Source organism: Dendrobates tinctorius, unplaced genomic scaffold, assembly GCF_039654945.1.
Source record: "Dendrobates tinctorius isolate UK_male_01 unplaced genomic scaffold, ASM3965494v1 ptg000167l, whole genome shotgun sequence".
In the NCBI taxonomy this organism is placed as follows: Eukaryota; Metazoa; Chordata; class Amphibia; order Anura; family Dendrobatidae; genus Dendrobates; species Dendrobates tinctorius.
Window position 1 is genome coordinate 730676 of NW_027361834.1, and position 20330 is coordinate 751005.

The 20330-nt window shown below is 39.0% G+C and overlaps 1 protein-coding gene across 5 annotated transcripts in view; it reads left to right on the forward strand.

The window, feature by feature from the left end:
- Positions 1–16975, forward strand: part of CHN2 (chimerin 2) — a 438164-nt gene extending 421189 nt beyond the window's left edge. For all 5 annotated transcript variants that reach the window (XM_073550704.1, XM_073550703.1, XM_073550706.1 and 2 more), the window contains 3 exons: positions 6366–6503; positions 9166–9271; positions 10585–16975. In XM_073550704.1, the coding sequence (XP_073406805.1) occupies positions 6366–6503; positions 9166–9271; positions 10585–10756 (416 nt within the window). In that variant the 3' untranslated portion in view covers positions 10757–16975. The remainder of the gene's footprint in view (positions 1–6365; positions 6504–9165; positions 9272–10584) is intronic.
- Positions 16976–20330: the final 3355 nt, after the last annotated feature.

Genomic DNA, 20330 nt, shown 5'->3' on the forward strand with positions numbered 1-20330 from the left:
CTTTTCAACCATGCTTCCACAGAACTTAAAAAAAAAAAATAAAACTCATGAAATAGGCCTGGACAGAAATGATGGTACTCTTAACTTAATATTTTGTTGCACACCCTTTTGAGGCAATCACTGCAATCAAATGATTCCTGTAACTGTCAATGAGACTTCTGCACCTCTCGAAAGGTATTTTGGTCCACTCCTGAAGAGCATACTGCTCCAGTTGTCTCATGTTAGGTTGCCTTTTCCAGATGGCATGTTTCAGGTTTTCCAAAGATGCTCAATAGGATTTAGGTCAGGGCTCATAGAAGGCCACTTCAGAATAGTCCAATGTTTTCCTCTTAGCCATTCTTGGGTGGTTTTTTTTAGCTGTGTGTTTTGGGTCATTATCCTGTTGCAAGATCCATGACCTGCGACTGAGACCAACCTTTCTGACACTGGGCAGCATATTTCTCTTTAGAATCCCTTGATAGTCTTGAGATTTCATTGTATCCTGCACAGATTCTAGACACCCTGTGCCAGATGCAGCAAAGCAGCCCCAGAACATAGCAGAGCCTCCTTCATGTTTCACAGCAAGGACAGTGTTCTTTTCTTGATATACTTCATGTTTCTGTCTGTGAACATAGAGCTGATGTGCCTTGCTAAAAAGTTCCAGTTTTGTCTCATCTGTTCATAGGACATTCTCCCAGAAGCTTTGTGGCTTGTTGACATGTAGTTTGGCAAATTTCAGTTTGGCTTTATGTTTTTATTTCTCCACAATGGTGTCCTCCTTGGTCGTCTCCCATGAAGTTCACTTTGGCTCATACAGCGAAGGATGGTGCGATCTGGCAGTGATGTTCCTTGAGCTTGAAGTTCACCTTTAATCTGTTTAGAAGTTTTTCTGGGCTCTTTTGTTACCATTCGTATTATCCGTCTCTTTGATTTGTCATCAATTTTCCGCCTGCGGCCACGTCCAAGGACGTTGGCTACAGTCCCATGGAGCTTAAATTTCTGAATAATATGTGCAACTGTAGTCACAGGAACATCAAGATGCTTGGAGATGATCTTATAACTTTTACCTTTAACATGTTTGTCTATAATTTTCTTTCTAATCTCCTGAGACAACTCTTTCCATCGCTTCCTCTGGTCCATGTTGAGTGTGATACACACCATGTCACCAAACAGCACAGTGAGTATCTGTATCCCTCTATACAGGCCCACTCACTGATTCCAAGATTGTAGACACCTGTGATGCTAATTAGTGGACACACCTTGATTTAACATGTCCCTTTTGTCACATTATTTTCAAGGGTACCATTATTTCTGTCCAGACCTATTTCATGAGTTTTATTTTTTTTAAATTCTGTGGAAGCATGGATGAAAAGCATTGTCTGACTTTCATTTGTTCATTTTCATAGATTTTTGATTTATTGTTACTTTTGTCAGATTCAAGTTATTTCTGTCACCATTGTAGGTTTTTCTGTCATTGAACGAGGGGTACCAACAATTTTGACCACATACTGTATATATTTATAGGGGAGATCCCATAGATAGATTGGAGACTATATAGCTGGATAATAGATACAGTATGTAGAATACTAGATAGATATATAGAAGACTAGATAGATAGAAAGAAGACAAGATATATAGAAGACTAGATAGATGATAGATATAAGACTAGATATATGGATAGCTAGATGGAAGACTAGATAGATAATATATAGATAGAAGACTAGATAGATAGACTTTTCTTGCAAAATTACAAATATGCATATTGCAAAACATGCAAATGAAAATGTCGCTAATTACTTTCTTTGTTGGTAGCTTATATTGGTATTGTTCTTTTATCAGTAAGTGGATTGCACAGGGAAGCCGGACCTGCGTTGTCACGTGGTCAGTACACGTGAAACAGGTGTGGCATGCACTGGATCAGACCCTGCTTACATGAATAGATTTTACTGATCCCCTGTTGACAGAGCCAATTCATTGAGAAATAGTATTCATGGAACAAAAGATGAGTTTAATGTCCCAGTGGGTGCAGCTGTTGCTTTTTTTGTTCATAAAATTATTTTAATTGTTTATTGGGAGTGTAGATGAAAGCATCGCAAATAACCCAGTACATTATTATTGCGGCTGGAGGAAAGAACACAGCACAGAGACTTCAGTTCTAGCACCAATTCAGAGCTATAGGACCGGCATCGCAGACAAGACACCCAACAATAGAAAAATGGAGAGCAAACACCCAGCTACTAAGTCTTTATATACAGTAATGTTCCGTTCTGAAGATGAACATGTCTAAATTATAGGGTTAAGAAATGAGCAAAAGAAAATCCAGGGTAGTCCAGTATTGAATGCCCTTTGTAAAACACCCACTAGGGAATTTGTAGTTAATAATGGAGTCCCGACTTCAGTATCTAAGGCAGAGCAGACAGTGGTTTCAAAGGTTCTCTTTTTCCTCTCCCTCTGGAGGACACAGTATAATTGTGCATTACAAGAATGGCAAATTTTCACAATGAACACCATTTAATCTTTCATTTTTCCTGTGGTTTGGTGCTGCAGGAAATTGACACCTGCTGCCAAGTTCTCTGCTAATCGCGGGAGTTCCCAAGAATAAAAAGAAATCTGTAAATCTCCAATTTTAGCTGACTATAATAGGAAAAATAAATTTTATAAATTGATTAACTCTCTTATTTGTGGCAGTGCATTTTTTTTAGTTATCTTGTGCATATTGCAAAACATCAAATAATATATTACCAGAAAATGAGCTTCTTTCTTTAAATATCAGCCACTTATTCCTCTCCGCCTGCCTTATAATCTTACCATCTACTCTGAAAAAAGCAGATCAGATCTGTCCTGGGCTAAACAAGATGGACTGAAAATTAGAGAGAGAGCCTGCAGACGGGAAACTAGTAAAACATGCATAATAGAAGTCATTTATTGGCCAAACTATAAGGGTGATTTCACACTGTGTTCAGGCACCGGTTTAGTGGCCCCATCGGGGCTTACATCCAAACCCCGCGAAAAGCGTGATTCAGGCGCATGCACCAACCATAGGGCCATAGGCTGTAATAGTGCTGACAGAGCGAACCTGCACTCTGCTGTGCATTATTCTTGGGAGTGTATGCCTACTGGACACTGACACCCAGACACAGTCTACTGTGTCCCAGTGTCCACTTTCAGTAGGCGTATATTTCCGAAAATTATGCATGTCGGAGTGTACGTTCGCTCTGCCAGCACCATCATAGTCTAGGACCCTGTCGGCGCATACATCCTAATCCTGTTTTGCCTGAACGCAATGTGAAGGCGCCCTAAATAAACATCAGGGTTTTCCTGCATTTACAACTAATATATAAGGTATTGTCTAGTGAGGACAACCCCAGTATATAGTGCGGGTAACAAACCAAGCTGCTTTTTTCCTGGAGCTCCTGCAATTACCTGATTTCACTGGGAAGCGATGATTTTTACAGCACACATTTCAGTCAGTGTGCATTCAGCAGAGTCATTTTAACTTACATTTGTGATGTGTCTTTAGCAGTACAAGATGGCAGACCTACGTCAACATGATATACATCAGGTCTTTCACTATAAGGAGATGCAGAGCTTCTAAGGGAAAGTATCTCAGTAACATGGCATGGATCTGTGAGAAGAAACCTCTCTGGTCTTATGAGAGGTACATCATGGGACCTTAGAAAACATTTACATCTCTATATGACATGGATCACAACTAAAGCTGTGTTCCAAAAGCTTAAGCCAAAAAATGTAAATGTGGAAAATGAGGGAATATAGAAAATTTACTAATAAATATCATATGATACGAAGTAACAGATACAAGGCATTTCGTTTTGTGTATCTACAATGAATGCACCTCTGAGACAGAGTCTGTATGCTTTGTGTGTGTTCAGGAATATCAGTTGACTTGAAAATTTGGGAAGTCTGGAAAAGTGTTTAAAAATAGAGCAGCGAGAAGATCATGACCAGAACAGGTTACGCAGACTTTCACTGTGTCCAGTTGACATACTTTTGACTAAGTAACGTATATTTTTAGAAAACTATGTCCCCCCCGCTGATTTCCAGCACTGTCCTGGTAATACAGGCATGCCTGGAGTATTTTCAGTAATGCTTTACATATTTCTCTTATCTATATTACTGCAGTGTCAATATCTACCACCCAAGTTGTTCTCGGACTCCCCGTAACCTCAGACTGAAGAATGATCACTTGCGGTTTTGCTATAATTTTACTCATTCCAGCTGGGCATGAAATCAGTAATATTAAGGCTGAATTCACATGTAAAAGAATCTGAGCTTAGTTTTTGCAAGATATATACAGTCCCTACATCGATGATTTGTGAAAGTATGCATACAGCTTTGGGTATCAAGCGTCTGCATATACAGAGGCACACATGATGTCTGGGGATCTGTGCTCTAGGGTCATAGCCATTCCATGTCTGGTACATGGAGCCTTCTACAACGCTGTGTAGCAGGGTTAGTCATAGATTTTGTGATAGAAAGAAGTCGCAAGTCGATCAAGTTCAACCTTTTTAAAACATTCACTAGGCAATTTTTAGTTTAGGGGTGTCCCAACTTCAGTATCTCCATCAGTTAGACAGAGGTTATAAAGATGTTTTTACATGTTGCCTAACATGGTTGACCCAGAAGAAGGCAAAAAAAACATGAGGCAGATGTTAATTGCTGCATATTAGGGAAAAAATTCCTTCCTGACTCCACATACGACGTCAGACTAGATCCCTGGATCAGCGTCCCATCACAGAATCTAGCATGCATAATTTGTTATACCATAGTAAGTCTTTCAAGAAAGGCTTCCAGGGCCTCCATGAACTTGCTTAGTGACTCGATCATCACAACCATTCTATCTAAGGAACAATTCTTCCAACGGACTATACCAACATTTTTTTTTACTGATAATTCCATGATTATTTCCTGTTCTTTTAATAGCTCTAACGTATTCCTCTGTGCTGTGCAGAGTGTTAGGATCAGTGACTCCAATGAAGCTAACAATCTACTTTGTGGGGAGTCAACTTCATAGTCAGCGAATTAACTGGAGTGCCTTGGGGGAAGACTAAGAAAACATAGGGAAACCCCTGCTTACGTCCCAGGTCAGAGCCAAACCAATGACCGCAGAGTTGCAAGGCAACAATGCCAATGCAGACAGGCAAATATGAGGGGCTGTGCTGATATTAAAAGATTATTTTTATGAGATGAATTATTGTGATGTATGATTGTGAACAATATGAAGAATCGTTGAGTATATCATCTTCTCTGGTAAAATGTAAGGATAGTTTTAACTATACAGATATCTGTACAATTTTGACCAAATCAGAACAATATCATTCTGAATTTTTATGCGTAATTTACCAATTTATTTAATTGAAATCGCTCTCATATCCGACAGAAAAATGACCTGACATTTGTAAAAGTTTGTTTTTTACTCACAATGATTGTAACATACCATCAGTGTATGAAAGACAACTCTATTATAGGAAATAGAAAAGTTATGTCACACACAGTGTGGTAATACTAAGTACAACACAAGGGGAAGAGGGAGGGGAGCCCAAACACTAGGGAAGTAGGGAGTGGAGATCCTAGGCAGCTATAACAACACCCTGTCTCCCCTAAATGTCCCTATATAGGTTCTGCACCTATCACCGAGCAGGAACCAATCCCTGCCTGACCCTTAGCGATAGGCCCTGGTTAGGGAGATGACAGGGTAAGCATTAGTTAGTCCTAACTACAACTAAAGACAGAGAGGGTAGGCGAACAAGGGGAGCACATCTTGAGCAGACTCAGAGAAGTAACACCAGACGTCCTCCATCAGCACCAGAGAGAAATGTGAATATCACCACTGATTCCCAGAAGTAGACTGGGAGTCTATAAACACCCAGGTCCAGGTATGTCAAGTTAGAGAGGGAGGTTGCCACTGGGTCAAAGAGTCAGAAGGATTAAGAAGGCGTCTGCAAAGCCAAACGCAGAGACCTTATGCAGCCAGATGCAGAGTGACTTTCTGCAGCATCTGACACACCCGTAACAGGTTAGGATGATCCTTAATTGGTATTAACCTAAAAAATCTGAGGGTATAAAAGACCAACTTGAACAAATTCCATCTTATGTAAGACCATATTGATTGGTCATAAATCTGTGTAAACCCAGTACTTAGCGGCAATATACTAGTGCACTTAATATGAGAATCTACCAACAAGTCCCATGCTCAATAAGAGGTTGATGTATTGAAGTGAATCTGATTGGGGTTTGTTCATATTTCACTACACCTGCAAAAGTGTATTGACAAGTAATTAACCTTCTGGTTTATCTGTATTTGGCGTTGTTATGCCGTCGGTAATATGTGTTGCTGTAGATCTGACATTCCTCTTTTTGCTTTTTAGATGGCGACAAGACTGATCTCTCCAGCACTACCTATCCAGACATAAACATCATCGCTGGGGCACTGAAATTATATTTCAGGGATTTACCGATTCCAGTGATCACATATGACACATATTCTAAATTTATTGAAGCAGCAAGTAAGTGTGCCGTAATTGTTACCTATAGGAGTGCTGTAAGGAAAAAGATACTGTGGTGCAGGGCATAAAATGGCGAGGATAGACACAACGATTGTCTCTTTGCTGGTCTATGAATCCCTGACTAATGTACAACCACCTTCGTCTTAGGCCTCTTTCACACTTCCGTTTTTTACAATCAGTCACAATCCGCCAGGTTTTGAAAAAAAACGGATCCTCAATTTTTTTTGAGGATCCGTTTTTTTCCCCATTGACTTGCATTAATGGCGGATTGTGACGGATTGTTGTCCGTTGCATCCGTTTTTTTTTGAGGATCCGCCAAAAGTTGCTGTCCGTCACCATCCTCAAAGATTTCAAAACGGAGCTTGTAACGTTTTTTTCTGTGGCGGATCCTCCAGACACTGATTTAACCCGAAATTCTTTCTGGGTGCCGGACAAAAAAAAAAATTCTCTCTCTCTCTCTCTCTCTCTCTCTCCCCTCCTCTTCCTCTTCCTCGCCAGCGATTCCTTTAAATTTCGTCATTTTCAGGATCCGTCTCAAAACGGATCCTAACGGATCCGCTTGTCCGCCTTTTTGGCGGATTATAACTGATGCAAAAAACTGAAGTGTGAAAGAGGCCTTAGCTCTGAGTAAAACCCAGTCTATCAGTTTTAATATTAATGTTATTTCTATTTCTTTTGTTGATATTACACAGTGTTTATGGTGATGTTTATAGGACATTCAAGAATCGTTAATGACGGTACTAAACTTAGTGCTCCTTTGGGGTGATCCCACTTGGCATCCTGTACTTGAACTTTGGTATTACGCTGCTGATTTGGCCGCAGAATTTGCCAGTTGGCTGTCTTCATGTACTGATAGCAAAAAAAGTAGTTTGCACTTTGCTAAAGAGCAGAATTTTATAGCAAAGGTTATACTGGAGGCACGATAACATAATCACAGTGCCCCATACTTCAAATAAAGGCTGAAGGCCAATTTACAAGGGCCGATCATTAAGTCTCACTAAAGCTCGTTCCCTTACTCCCGGGATTATGGTGCAGGATGACATAATATACAGAAGCCGGATACCTCTAGTCTCCATTTCAGGTAAACTAACAGCTCAGCATTATATTGATTTGGTCATGGAACTAGTGGTACTGCCATTTTTCCCAAGTGTCCCAGAAGCTGTTATTCACACAAGAACACTAGGCCTCTTGTTGCTTGTGCTACTATGAGCAGCCTGCTTGGCCTAAACGTGTTACCATGGCTTGCTGTGTCTCCGGTCATATTTCTCATTGAGCACATTTGAGGTCATTGGTTGACCATTGCAAAGGGATTGCATTCAGTGTGGTAGAACATTCCTCAGATAACCATTTGAAGCTTATTGATAGAGAGCCAAGACGTTTACGTGTGTATTTCTGCATGTGTCTCCTATAGTTGATACCAGATAAATTGAGATGTTTTAAAGAATTTGTGTCCTTTTTTATCATTTGAATATCATTAGCATGTCCATCCTTTGATTACCATAGTTCTATGATTTTTACTTCTTGGTGTTTCAATTTGAATTTTCAAGAGTGTACATATAAAACAATATAAATCTTGTAGGAATGTAAACTATCACATTTACTACTTCTACAACATGACTCCAGATCTTACAATAGAAGTAACCATTTGCTCCAAACATAAAGTAATATTTTATATGGTTCCTGTTATTTCATCAAACTATAAAAATCAATACGGTAATATAGGGGCATATAAGAAAAGGTGTAATACATCTTATAAGAGAAATTTCCTTGCTTCTCCACTTGTGATTGACTTCCATTTCTCCATGCCTCTTGAAAAACAGCTCAAATTCCTCTTAATAATTAGCATAATGAGGTTACAGCTGCTATTATGCTTTATGGAAAGGGGAGGGAGGAGGAAGAAGAAGCACTCAACACAATGAAAGGTCAGGTAGACACAGCCAAATAGAGCTGCAGCTTCAAGCAACTGTTTCAGCTCTTTCCAGTGCTGGAGTCACAGCCACACAGCTCAGTACTACTGTATGATGTTTTCAGTCTTGCTGCTTTTACCATTGTGCTTTACTGAAGACCAGGGTTCAATCTGTTTGTGTGTGCTGTGTTTAGGCAACATCATATCTGATAGTCTCTACCCACTAGTTCAGAGGGAACTAAAAAATCAGAACTGGAGTCTGCAAAGGGGAAAACAGATGAAAAATGGAAGATATAAGTTATATAATGGCCAGAGATAGTTAGTTATTTTGCATGTACACAGATATCAGCTTATTCCGAAACCTTACCTGAAACTATAGGTATTCTCTAAACATTTTGCTCCATTATAACTTTAAAGGGTAAATAAACATTAAAATTATTTTGCTATTCTGTATTCCCTGTTCAATACTGTTGTTCCGTTAGAGTCGGAGTCTTAAAATTGCCAAATTCAGAGGGAAAAAAGTGCTTAGCTCATGCTCGTGCTTGTGAAGGGCAGTATGCGGAACCACAGACTTCCTATTCGGCCCCTCAGTTTGAGTGCCTGTTTGGGAGTCCAGGTCCTGGTCTCCTATAAACTAACAGTACCGAGAAGGCGTTGCAAGACATCAAAACTAATTGAAAGTCCACATATCCTTTAGGCTTTGTAGATATTACTATAATTATATATAATGTATTGTATGCAATATTCTGTCTTTAGAAATATCACACCCAGATGAAAGATTAGAAGCGATACATGAATCACTTATGCTCCTGCCTCCTGCACATTTCGAAACTCTTCGGTACCTCATGATCCATCTGAAAAAGTAAGTATCTATTTTTTTCACTTTAAAGGCTACCTGTCTGGTCGCCTGACTAAACACAACCAATAATATAGTGGCACGCATGTTTTTTTCTGCATCCTAATTATGTGTTTTGTATAATTTACTAATGCTGCAGTGTTTTAAGAAATTTAATCTTGCAGCTTTGCATATGATGATAAGGAAGGACTAGACAGCATTTTCCCTGGACCAGTCCTGCCTCGGATCTTCTAATCATGCCTCCCTGATCATGAGTGATAGTCTCCATAATGGTCCCACCACAGAATTGTATGCAGACCAAGGGAGGTGTGATTAGAGTACCCAAGGCAGAACTAGTCTGGGAGGCGGTGGCTGTGGAAGGATGCCTAAGGCCGGGTTCACATTAGCGTTCGAGGGCTCTGCGGAGGGCTGTGTACTTCCTCCGTTAAGCCCCGCCTACTTCCGCATACATCTGCATGCGTCCTGCGTACCTATCTTTAACATTGGGTACACAGGACATACAGATGAATACGGATGCGTCGTTTTGACGTGCCCGCCGTCTGCGCAAAACGCAACTTGTTGCATTCCCGTGCGGTTGGCAGGCGCGTCAAAACAACGCATCCACATACAAACTGCCAGAATTAAGTTTCTTTTGTTGCTGCAACATTGCAATAAAATGCAATAATGGGTGATCAAAAGATTGTATATACATCAAAATGGTATCGATAAAAACATGAGATTGGCGCGCAAAAAAATAAGCCATCACCCAACTCCAGATCCCAAGAAATGGGGACGCTATGGGTCTCGGAAAATGGCAATTTGTTTTTTTTTTTTGTTTTGTTTTTTTTTTACAGACTTTGGATTTTTTTTTCACCACTTAAATAAAAAAGAACCTAGGCATGTTTGATGTCTGTAAACTTGAGAAACTGGAGAATCATAATGGCAGGTCAGTTTTAGCATTTAGTGAACATGGTAAAAAAAATATCTAAAAAACAATTGTGGAATTTAACTTTTTTTGCAATTTCACCACATTTGGAATTTCTTTCCCGTTTTCCAGTACACGATATGGTAAAATTAAAGGGGCCATTCAAAAGTACAAGTCCTGCAAAAAAAATAAGCCCTCACATGTCATAATTGACAAAATTATAAGAAAACTTTTGTCCGTGGGAAGAAGGGTAGTAAAAAATGGAAACGCAAAAACGGAAATACCCCTGGTCCTTAAGGGGCTAAGCTAAGCACATTTGTGAGGGCACGGAATTACTAGAACTGAACATTGCTTATTCAGAACTTTTCACTGACATTTTTATCAAGTTTTAATTGCCTTTTATGCTTGATTTCAGGGTAACACAGAATGAGAAGGATAATCTGATGGGGGCAGAAAACCTTGGAATTGTGTTTGGCCCGACCCTGATGAGACCTCCAGAGGAGAACGCCATGACATCCCTAAATGACATGCGGCACCAGAAACAAGTTGTGCAGCTACTGATACAGAATGAAGACGTTTTATTCTGATTATATGAAGGATCGCATTTTGAAGTTATTGCTTTACACAGCCTGAAGCAGCAGAAAGATTTATAACAAGTTCACACTCTGAACTTTAGTATCTGTGATACCACAGATACAGCACATGCCAAATTATATGATGTAGCATATGTCTCATAGACATATGAGCATGTCTCCTTTAGAAAAGGAGGAATATTTAGGAAGGTAATCCAGACAAGATGTTTTTGTGGTTTTCATTTTGCTTTTAAGTTATACATTAAAGAAAAATTGAGTCCTCTTATCTTTGTGATCTGCAAACTGTGGCCAAAGAGGGGCAGCTCTCCGAATACCCAACAGCCATTGCATGTTAGGGTAGTCTGAGAGTTGTGGTTTTGCAGCCATCAGAGCGCAGCAGATTGGAGATCACAATCCTATCCTGTAAAATACAGGCATACCATTCTTTTTTGGATTCGTGTTATCCATACAGGTCTGTTCGCTGCACTGTGTAATCTATACAATGTCTTGTAGATATTGAAAAAAAAGAAGTATTTATTGAAAATTGAGTGGTTCAACTCTCTCAAACATATCAGTAAACATTTGAAATTACTTTTGAAGCTCTTATTAATTTTCTAAAAAAAAAAATACAAATGTTTTTCCTCTAATTTATTAAAACCTTACCACACCATAGCAGCTGCAAACAGATATCAAGCATTACATGCTCTTATAGGGTCTATGGCCCCAATTCAATCAAAGCTTTTATGCCTAAAACGTGGCTTAAAAGTTCTGAAAAGTCGCAAAATTTTGGTACAACCCGAGAATCGCCATCGAGCCTGTACACCGCTCCATGCATGGCCTGAAGCGGGAGCTAAATGCCACTGCCTCCTGAGCTTTGCACTTCTGACAAGTCTTCTGAGTGCTCAGTAATGTTCTCAGGACCTGAACCTCCAACAATTTTCTGGGCATTCCAGCACCAGTCATATATTTAAAAAATAAGGGAATATGCATACGGGGCCTTATCTGTGTGAATGATATACACAGCTGCTTCTCACAAAATTAGAATATCATGTGAAATGCTGTGGAGTTTCAAAGGAAATATAGTTAGCAGATCCAGCCGGTGACCATAGCCATAGATGAGATTAATCCGGCACCGGATGAGTGATGGATCTCTCATTATGGGAGAGGCCTGTCATTTTAAAAAGCACTGGAAAACACAGCTGTACTAGCCTTGTCCCTGCCTATGGTTCCTGGCCAGATCTTCTAATTGTATTTTCTCAAACATTGGAACATCTCAGTGGCTCCAATTTTGCAGTCAAGCTTTGATTCATGCTGCCCGTGGTTTGGGGAGCATGAAACAGGTTTCCTTTAAAAATATGGCATACTCTGTTCCTACATTCCCTTAATGACAGTCAGTAGATCTTCTATTCCCTATACAATATACTGCCTCTCCATACTAAGCATTAACATAAACATTTAGGTCTGCCAGTTTAAAAGTTCAGAAAAGTTGCTTTCTGTGTAGTGAGAGTGTGGCTTGGAGGGGTGTTATGTAGCCAAATCTCGTAGACCTTAAATCTACCAGTAAAAGTGCAATATAGCCTTGTAAAAGCTATTAAATTGGCTTGTCAGATAATTCTGTGTAATACATCACTGTCCAGACACCGTAACGCTGTTACTAGAGTGTCTAACACACAAGATACAGTTAAAAGCTAATTTGGCAACTCTCACTTTGCAGGGATAAGGACTAGTAGACAAATATAGGTTTCTGGAAGATATTGAAGGGCAGAATTTTGTTAAAATTTCAGTTCTGAAATAGGTACCAAAAAATGTTGGCCATGCGTTTTTGACGCATGCAGAGGACAGGGTGAAGAGACATTTGTTGCTGAATATATCTTTTCTGTGATTGAATATTGAACCATTAGCACTTTTTTTTCCTAAAATAAGTCTTTTCCAGTCCTTTTGATATTTGTTTTTGTTGAAATGTGTATGTTCTGAATTTACATTTTTGGCGAAAAATATAAGAAATTGTAAAATACGTGGGGTTTTGTGATTTGTTTTCCTGAACCCTTTGTTAAACCACTTGATACAAACCTCACACCACCTAAACCTCCCTCACCCTAAGGGTCCATGTCTGAAAATCCAAAATGGCTAAATTTTGTAAATAACCCTTTCCTGCCTTAGAAAATCAAGTGTTTCCCACTGCTTTTCTGTTCCCTGAGGCTTGATTGGAACTTCATATACCCTATAGGATCTGAAGCACTGGCGCTTTACAGTTGAACCCTCTAACGGGGATGCGGCTATTCTGTAAATATTGGTTTAGGTGGAGCGCATAATGAAATACAATAAAGGGAATAAGTATCTGTTCACACTAGTGTCATGGCTTTCATTCCTCACAGAGCCATGAGCAGTATAATCAGAAAGATCCCAACTAATCCTGATTGATCCCAATAACTTTGGTGGGTCCATTAGGATTTTATTTGGAGTTGGGCCTTTTTGACTTCATGAATATCTTTGTAAACTCCTCTTTTATTTGCATCCACGACCTCAAAATCCCCAACGAAAGAGGAAAAATTTCTTACAATTTTATCAAGAACTAGACAGAGAAAAACTGTTTAATGCATGATGTTTATGAAATTTTTATATTGTGCTGTGCGCAATGTGTTAATTTGTTTTTATATATAGGGTATTCAGGGTATTTTCTTATTTAAAATATATTGATCAGACTGATTTATTTATCCTTATAATACTTATTTCATATTTGAGACCTATCATTGTTCACTTTTTGTTGCTTAAATTTTGCTAGCAGACTATAGCCAAGATTTATTCACTGTATTTGTCCTTTTTTGGCACATTTTTGGCATGTCATTTACTATATCTCTGCACAGCTATTACCCATTTGCTCCAGAATTTAGTGCCATAAAGGAGTTAACAGCGGTCATGGCATCTTGCTTCGACAGGATTTAGACACATTTTTTTAAATACAATTTTTTGTATAAACAAAAAAAAAATAGAAAAAAAAGTTGTCCTCTATGTTTTCTTAACTCTACATAGACCCTGGCGTAAAAAAAGGGCCAGAAGTTTAGTCTGTGTTAAAATTAATAACAGCAATTAAGTTGTGACGGTTTTATTAAAGAGCAATGTATTTATTTATATGACCAAACATTTGTAGCCAATATGGAAATTAATTAGCCGAGCAATAGAAGGTAATTTTGGATAGAGGCATCCTCCATTAGGGTCCCCACTGGTCTCCAGCGCTCCTAGCCACACGACTGTGACAAGGAGGAGTTTGAATGGAGCGGGAGGCAAGTGTGCGTCCTGATGATACTTTTAAAGTCTATTACACCAACCAAACAGACAAGCTCACCAATTTTGATAAATTAAGACCAATTTAAATATATATATTTTATTTAGCTTTGTTGTGCGCAAGTACTCCCTACTCAGATAAGTACAGGTTGGGTCATGTATATGGATACACCTAAGTAAAATGGGAATGGTTAGTGATAACTTTCTGTTTGTGGCACATTAGTTTATGGGAGAGGGGGAACTTTTCAAGATGGGTGGTGACCATGGCGGCCATTTTGAAGTCGGCCATTTTGGATCCAACTTTATAAATGGCCCACCCAGGTCTATCCATATAAATGGCCCACCCTGTATATTAATTTACAGATATATTTTTTAGGAAACTTTGTGCAAACAAATTGGGGATTAATAAGCTAAAACAACCAATGAGATAATTGAATTTATAGTCCAGTGTTCATTTTACCCAAAGCATTAGAATTAAAAATAATAAGCTAGGGCTACGTGGCATCTGTCCGACCAATCCAGCGTTGACCTTGCTTCTCATTGGGAAACATTGAGGTCACATCATAGTAACGCTGTGGTTTTACTGCAACTGACCTGTCGCTGTGTACCCCTACCTTTTCAGAAGTTCTATGTTCCTTTATAGAGGATTTATTTTGCAACCTTTCAGTTATTTTTATATTCAGAAACAAAATGTTTTCTCTTTTTAAATAATTACAAATGTTGCCAAAATAATACAAATTTTCTACAATATTCTCTATAAATTAGTTTTTGTGTGTTTCTGATCCCTCATGTTGCTTACGTAGATGCTGATACTAACAAGGTGATCTGATGTTATCTGACAATAATAAAGTAGTGTGCCACCAAAAATGATTAGAGTAGATGAAGCAGATCAATGCACAAAATCTGTGGCTGCGCTATTGGTCAAACAGATCATCATTCACTTTGATTGATCAATGCACCCTGCTACTCATTCATCTTACCTTCATTGTAGGCCACATGTTAGTGACTAGGTGATAGAAAGAGCTGACTCTTCTTGGTGCCCATGTCGTGCTGTGCCTCCTCTCGCCCTGGGCAGTAAAGCTGTAGGAAGTATCTCACCAGTCAGTAGACACAGCCGGCCTGATACCTTAGATGACAGCCATCAAGTAGGCACATCTTAGGTTGTCGTACAACCTCACAGGCATTATGTTAGCTATTAGTGATGAGAATGTGCTCGGATAAGGTGATCATACTAACCTTGGTCTCCCACTGTAGTATATTGTTACAGTATAATTTACACTTTATTCCTCCAGGCGGTCCACATCATTTTAGTGAAATGTGTTGGTTACAGAACTATGGCAGTAGCAGTATCTGCCTCGTACATGCCAATAAAGGGACGCATCCTCCTCTGCAGCCCTCCTCTTGCCTCTAGCCCTACTATGGTTGTCTTCCTCGCTCTCCTACATTGTAAGGAGTAGTCAGATAAATAGATATAAATAACATGGGATCACACAATGCTAAAACATGTTTATATATGGAAATATGATCTTTACCTGGGAGTCATAGTAATTCCAACCATCGCTATAGTGATGTATGTTTGATACCTATGGCCTGTATTAGGTTCCTGAATCATGGAACTCACCTGATTGCATTTCTAAAATGTAAGTGCCACAGGGAAAACTAAAAATGTAATTAGCCATCATGTAGAGTACATACAAAAGTAGCTAATTTGTTGACAGACATGCTCTAAATTTATTATTTACTTGTACAAGACATAAGTAATATTGTAGTCAAATATTGCTCATGTCCTGTACGTAGACATAAGATACATTTCTATGGTTGTTAACATGTAGCTCTAGTTCATTGATAAGGCATATGTCTAAAATCTAGAATGTAAAAATTCCTCCCAGTTTTAATATTATCATTTAAAAGGAATCTGTCACCAGATTTTTGCCACCTAATCTCAGAGCAGCATAATGTAGAGTCAGAGACCCTGGTGCCAGCGATGTGTCACCTACTGGGCTGCTTGCTGTAGTTTTGATTAATTGTTTTATCAGCAGGAGATTATCCCTAGAGGACTAGTAATCCTGCTGCCATGTAGTCCTCCATATTCATGAGCTCTGTATAATCCCGCCCCCACCACTGATTGACAGTTTTCTGTTTACACTGTAAATTGGCAGAAAGCAGCCAATCAGTGTGTAGGGGTGGGGTTATACAGAGCTCAGTATTCAGAGAACTGGTGGATTTTATCAAAACTACAGCAAGCAGCCCAATAAGTGACACATCGCTGGAAGTCTGTGCCCACAGATAATGCCGCTCTTAGATGGTGTAACAAAAACCTAGTAACAGTTTCGATTTAAATGTATGCCTGTCCTGAAATATTTGGAATTTAGACCATAACTTTATATAAAATAATTCAAAGAAATCCAATAATATGTATTACATTTATAATATATTTTTCATTTTATTTTTAATATCATCAACAAATAGAATTAAAATGTTTTAGCTGCAGTAAAGTAGTTCAATCTGTTGCAAAAGCTTCCAGAGTCTTCACGGAGGGAGTCCTAAAAGTATTTTTTCTTTGGTTAATTGTTACTGGGTTTTTTAAGATTTGTACAATATGGTAGGAACGAAAGGTACAAAAAAAAATTAAGTCTGAAGCATAAATGCTCAAATGTGACTATTAAAACCAGTAACCCCCATGTCTTATCACATGGGTTAAGAAAGCTGAATTTTGATAAATTTTAATTATTATAAATTTACATAGTCACCACTAGTTTTGCTGCGGTAACTATCCCCTTTTTTATTACATTGTTTATGTATACATTTGTCTTATTTTTGCTATTTGTTTTTGTTTCCATGTGGTTTTGACTTTAAAGGTTTTGTTTTGTGAAATGATTTAAAATTCTTGTAATTTATAAATAAATGTAAAGCCAAGAATGAATCAATAAATGTGCAGCTATTTAAAAATCTCATCTGTATAACTGATGCATTAATATATATAAACTTAGAAAGCAAAAAGGAAAAAAATACATGACTTTCAGAAAGACAAAGAATTGGGCATACGGTGAAGGATGAACCTCGAGTCATAGGTATAGTAGACTCACTAACTTTGTCCATTTTTCTAGGTGGAAATGTTTGAAAATGACTACGAAATGCAATATATATCAATCAGGAGCATATGCAAAATGTGGAGTATATCGCCCAAATGTGGCAGCAACCCCTCAGACTGTTACTGAATTGAAAAGGGTTGCTTTATTGCAGTTGGTAGTTTGCTGTTTAAAGAAGCACTCCTCTGATCAAAACTTGTATCATCTTAATATATTGCAATCATCATATTATATAGCACTGTGTACTTACAATTGCTCATTTTACCTTTCTACCCAGTTAATTCTTCTTTTTTCCATTAGGTCTATTACATCACATGATTAAAAACTGACTAGTTGAATCCTTGTAAGCTCTATGTAGAAGCAGGAGATCAGTTTTCCCTGTATGAGTCATGAATTACTGCAAAAGTCCCTGGCAGAAGGGAGGAGTGGAGCAGCTGGGCCAGGGGTTGAAGAGCAGAATGATATACAGGGACAAGAGACTTCTTGTTTCTGTGTAGAGCAGAGAAAATAGAAGAATTACCTGGGTAGAAGGGAAAAATGAACAATTGTAAGTACACAGAGCTATATAATATGATGATTGCAATATATTAAGAGGATACAAACTTTGATGGGAGGAGTGCTTCTTTTAAGGGGTTTCTGGGGAATACAGTATTGATGATGTATCTACATGATAGATCCATAGTAGCAGATCTGTGGGGGTCCAGCACCCGGCTACCCAATTAGCTGTGTTTTGCTTAGCTGAATGTAAACACTGTGAACGGAGCTGCTGAGTGCACCACTAATTAAAGCGCAGCAGCGACTAGACATTAAATGGACCAGGACATCAGGGCTGAATTATTATATCTCACATACTGAGAATTCTGCTCTACCCTATGGTGGGGGCGTGTTTTTCTTTCCTTTGAGTGTTGCTGCCTGCTTATAATTGGTCAACATCATAGAGGGAGAAGAAGTGCACACCCCCAGTGAAAACTGTCTGATAACACCCACTTGAACTTAAAAAAAAAAGTTAACACATTAAGTGCCAAATACTTTGATTGCTAATATCTTCACAACAGAGAAGCGGAAAAAAACCCCAAAAATGTATTATTCTCTGCAGCTACTATTACAACATTTGTGCAGTTCAACGTGAAAAGTTTAGTGAAAGGTCCTCTGTAATTATCAGCCACCAAATGCAAAAAGATGTATTTATATTAGGATATTTTTCACTACTGTGTTTTTCTTTTAAGAATGACATTCACACGTTGCTTCTACATACAATATACATAAAGTGCAGCATTGACTTGGGTGAAAGCAAGGGTAAATACAAGTTTCACTACGTACAAATGCAAAGCTGACATGAGCAGTTTGTCTGCAAGAATATCCTATCAATCATTATGTTGTGGAGGAATTTCTGTTTCATAAGGGGCAAATTGACATGCAGTAAAGGAAGCTTTTCTAGTGTGACGTCCTAATTTCACAGGAAAGCCAAAAGAAATTTAAATATAGAGTTATGAGGAAACTAAATGTGATATGATCTATGGGGCCAGATTGTCACAGTGCAATTATCTTTTCATTATGTTCTGTATTCATGTAGACCAGTCTATGACCCCAATAAGACTCAACACACCCCCACCCTTCCCAGAAAGCTAATTCAACTCCATGTTTTTAGATGCTGCAGAGCCCAGAGTAAACCTATTGAAACTTTGGGGAGAACATACAGACTCCATGACCACGTTGCCCATGGCTGGATTTGAACCCTAGTTCTGTAAGGCAACAGGTTTTGTTTTTGTTTTTTAAATGCATGTAAAATAAAAGGTCTTCAAAATTAACCAAAAACTCATATTAAGATTTTGTGCCTGTTGGTGCAGTTCACAAAGACATTTTCTCTATGTGTGACCATGGTGTAGAAGTGTACATAGTATTACCATATCATATGAATATTCTGGTCTGGGAAAAATAATGCTCTGCTAAAAGACATTGGTGTATGTTCTTAGCCACACTGGCTCTTACATATTAAAGAAGCGCTCCTCCTCCCATCAACATTTTTCCTCTTAATATATATTGCAGACATCATATCATATAGCATTGTGTACTTACTGTTGCTCATTTTGCCCTTCTATCCAGCTCATTAATCTCTTTTCTGTGCTGTGATGCTTGTAAACATCACTTCTCATGGACAAGTCGTGAGGCAGGGGAGTCAAGAGGTCTGAGGACAAATACCAAGAGAGTTCGTCACAAACAGAGGGCAAGAAAAAACAGTACAAGGTCAGAATTCCGGGAAGGTAGCGAGTCGAGACAAAGGGGCTAGTCAAACAGTCCAAAGTCAGGCAGCAAAAGATCAGAATAACAGAGCACTAGAGAAAGGGCACACACCACCGAGTCTAACCATTGTCAGCCAGCTAAATAGCCAGGCAAGCACACTGAAAAGCTAACACCTGCAGAAAACCCAGCAGGCATGGCCTGACTGAGCTGCTGGGCAATCCTATTACTATTGCTATACAGCTAAATAGCCAGGCAATCGCCCTGAAATGCTGACACCTGCTGGACAAGACTATAACAATACTAACAGCCCAGCATGCCTCCACTATCCATATGGAGGCTGAGCTGTCACTCATTGCTGTGTTATAGCTGGCAAGTAATGACAGAACTTTACATGCCCAAAGAACATGCCATTACTTGCTGGCTCAGCACAATAACAAAACAGCATGGCAAATCAGCTGTGAGGTTGCAAAGGGAAGCACTCAGTCGGTCAGACTTTGGGTCTGCACAATGTGATGCCAGGGCTGTGGCACCTAGGCAGAAGATCACTCTGCATGCCCGAAATCATGGCTGCAACCGCTTATAAGTCTGATTTAGTGAGTAGGAAGGGGACTTCGAAGACAAAAAACTGTAGGCGTGATTTTGCCTGGCTGGGCTGGAGTGCTCAGTATTAAAGGGAGTCTGTCACCAGGATTTTACCACCAAATCTGAGAGCAGCATGATGCTGAGATAGAAACCCTGATTCCAGTGATGTCACTTACTGGGCTGCTTGGTGTAGTTTTGATTAAAAAAAACACTCATCAGCAGGAGATTTCCACTAGAAGACTAGTTGGGACTACTGCCAAGTAGTCACACATATTCATGAGTTCTGTATAACCACACCTCCATCACTGATTGGCAGAAAGCTGTTAATCAGGGGTGTGGGAGGGGTTATTCTGAGCTCAACATTCAGAGAAATGCTAGATCTGCTGCAGATAAAA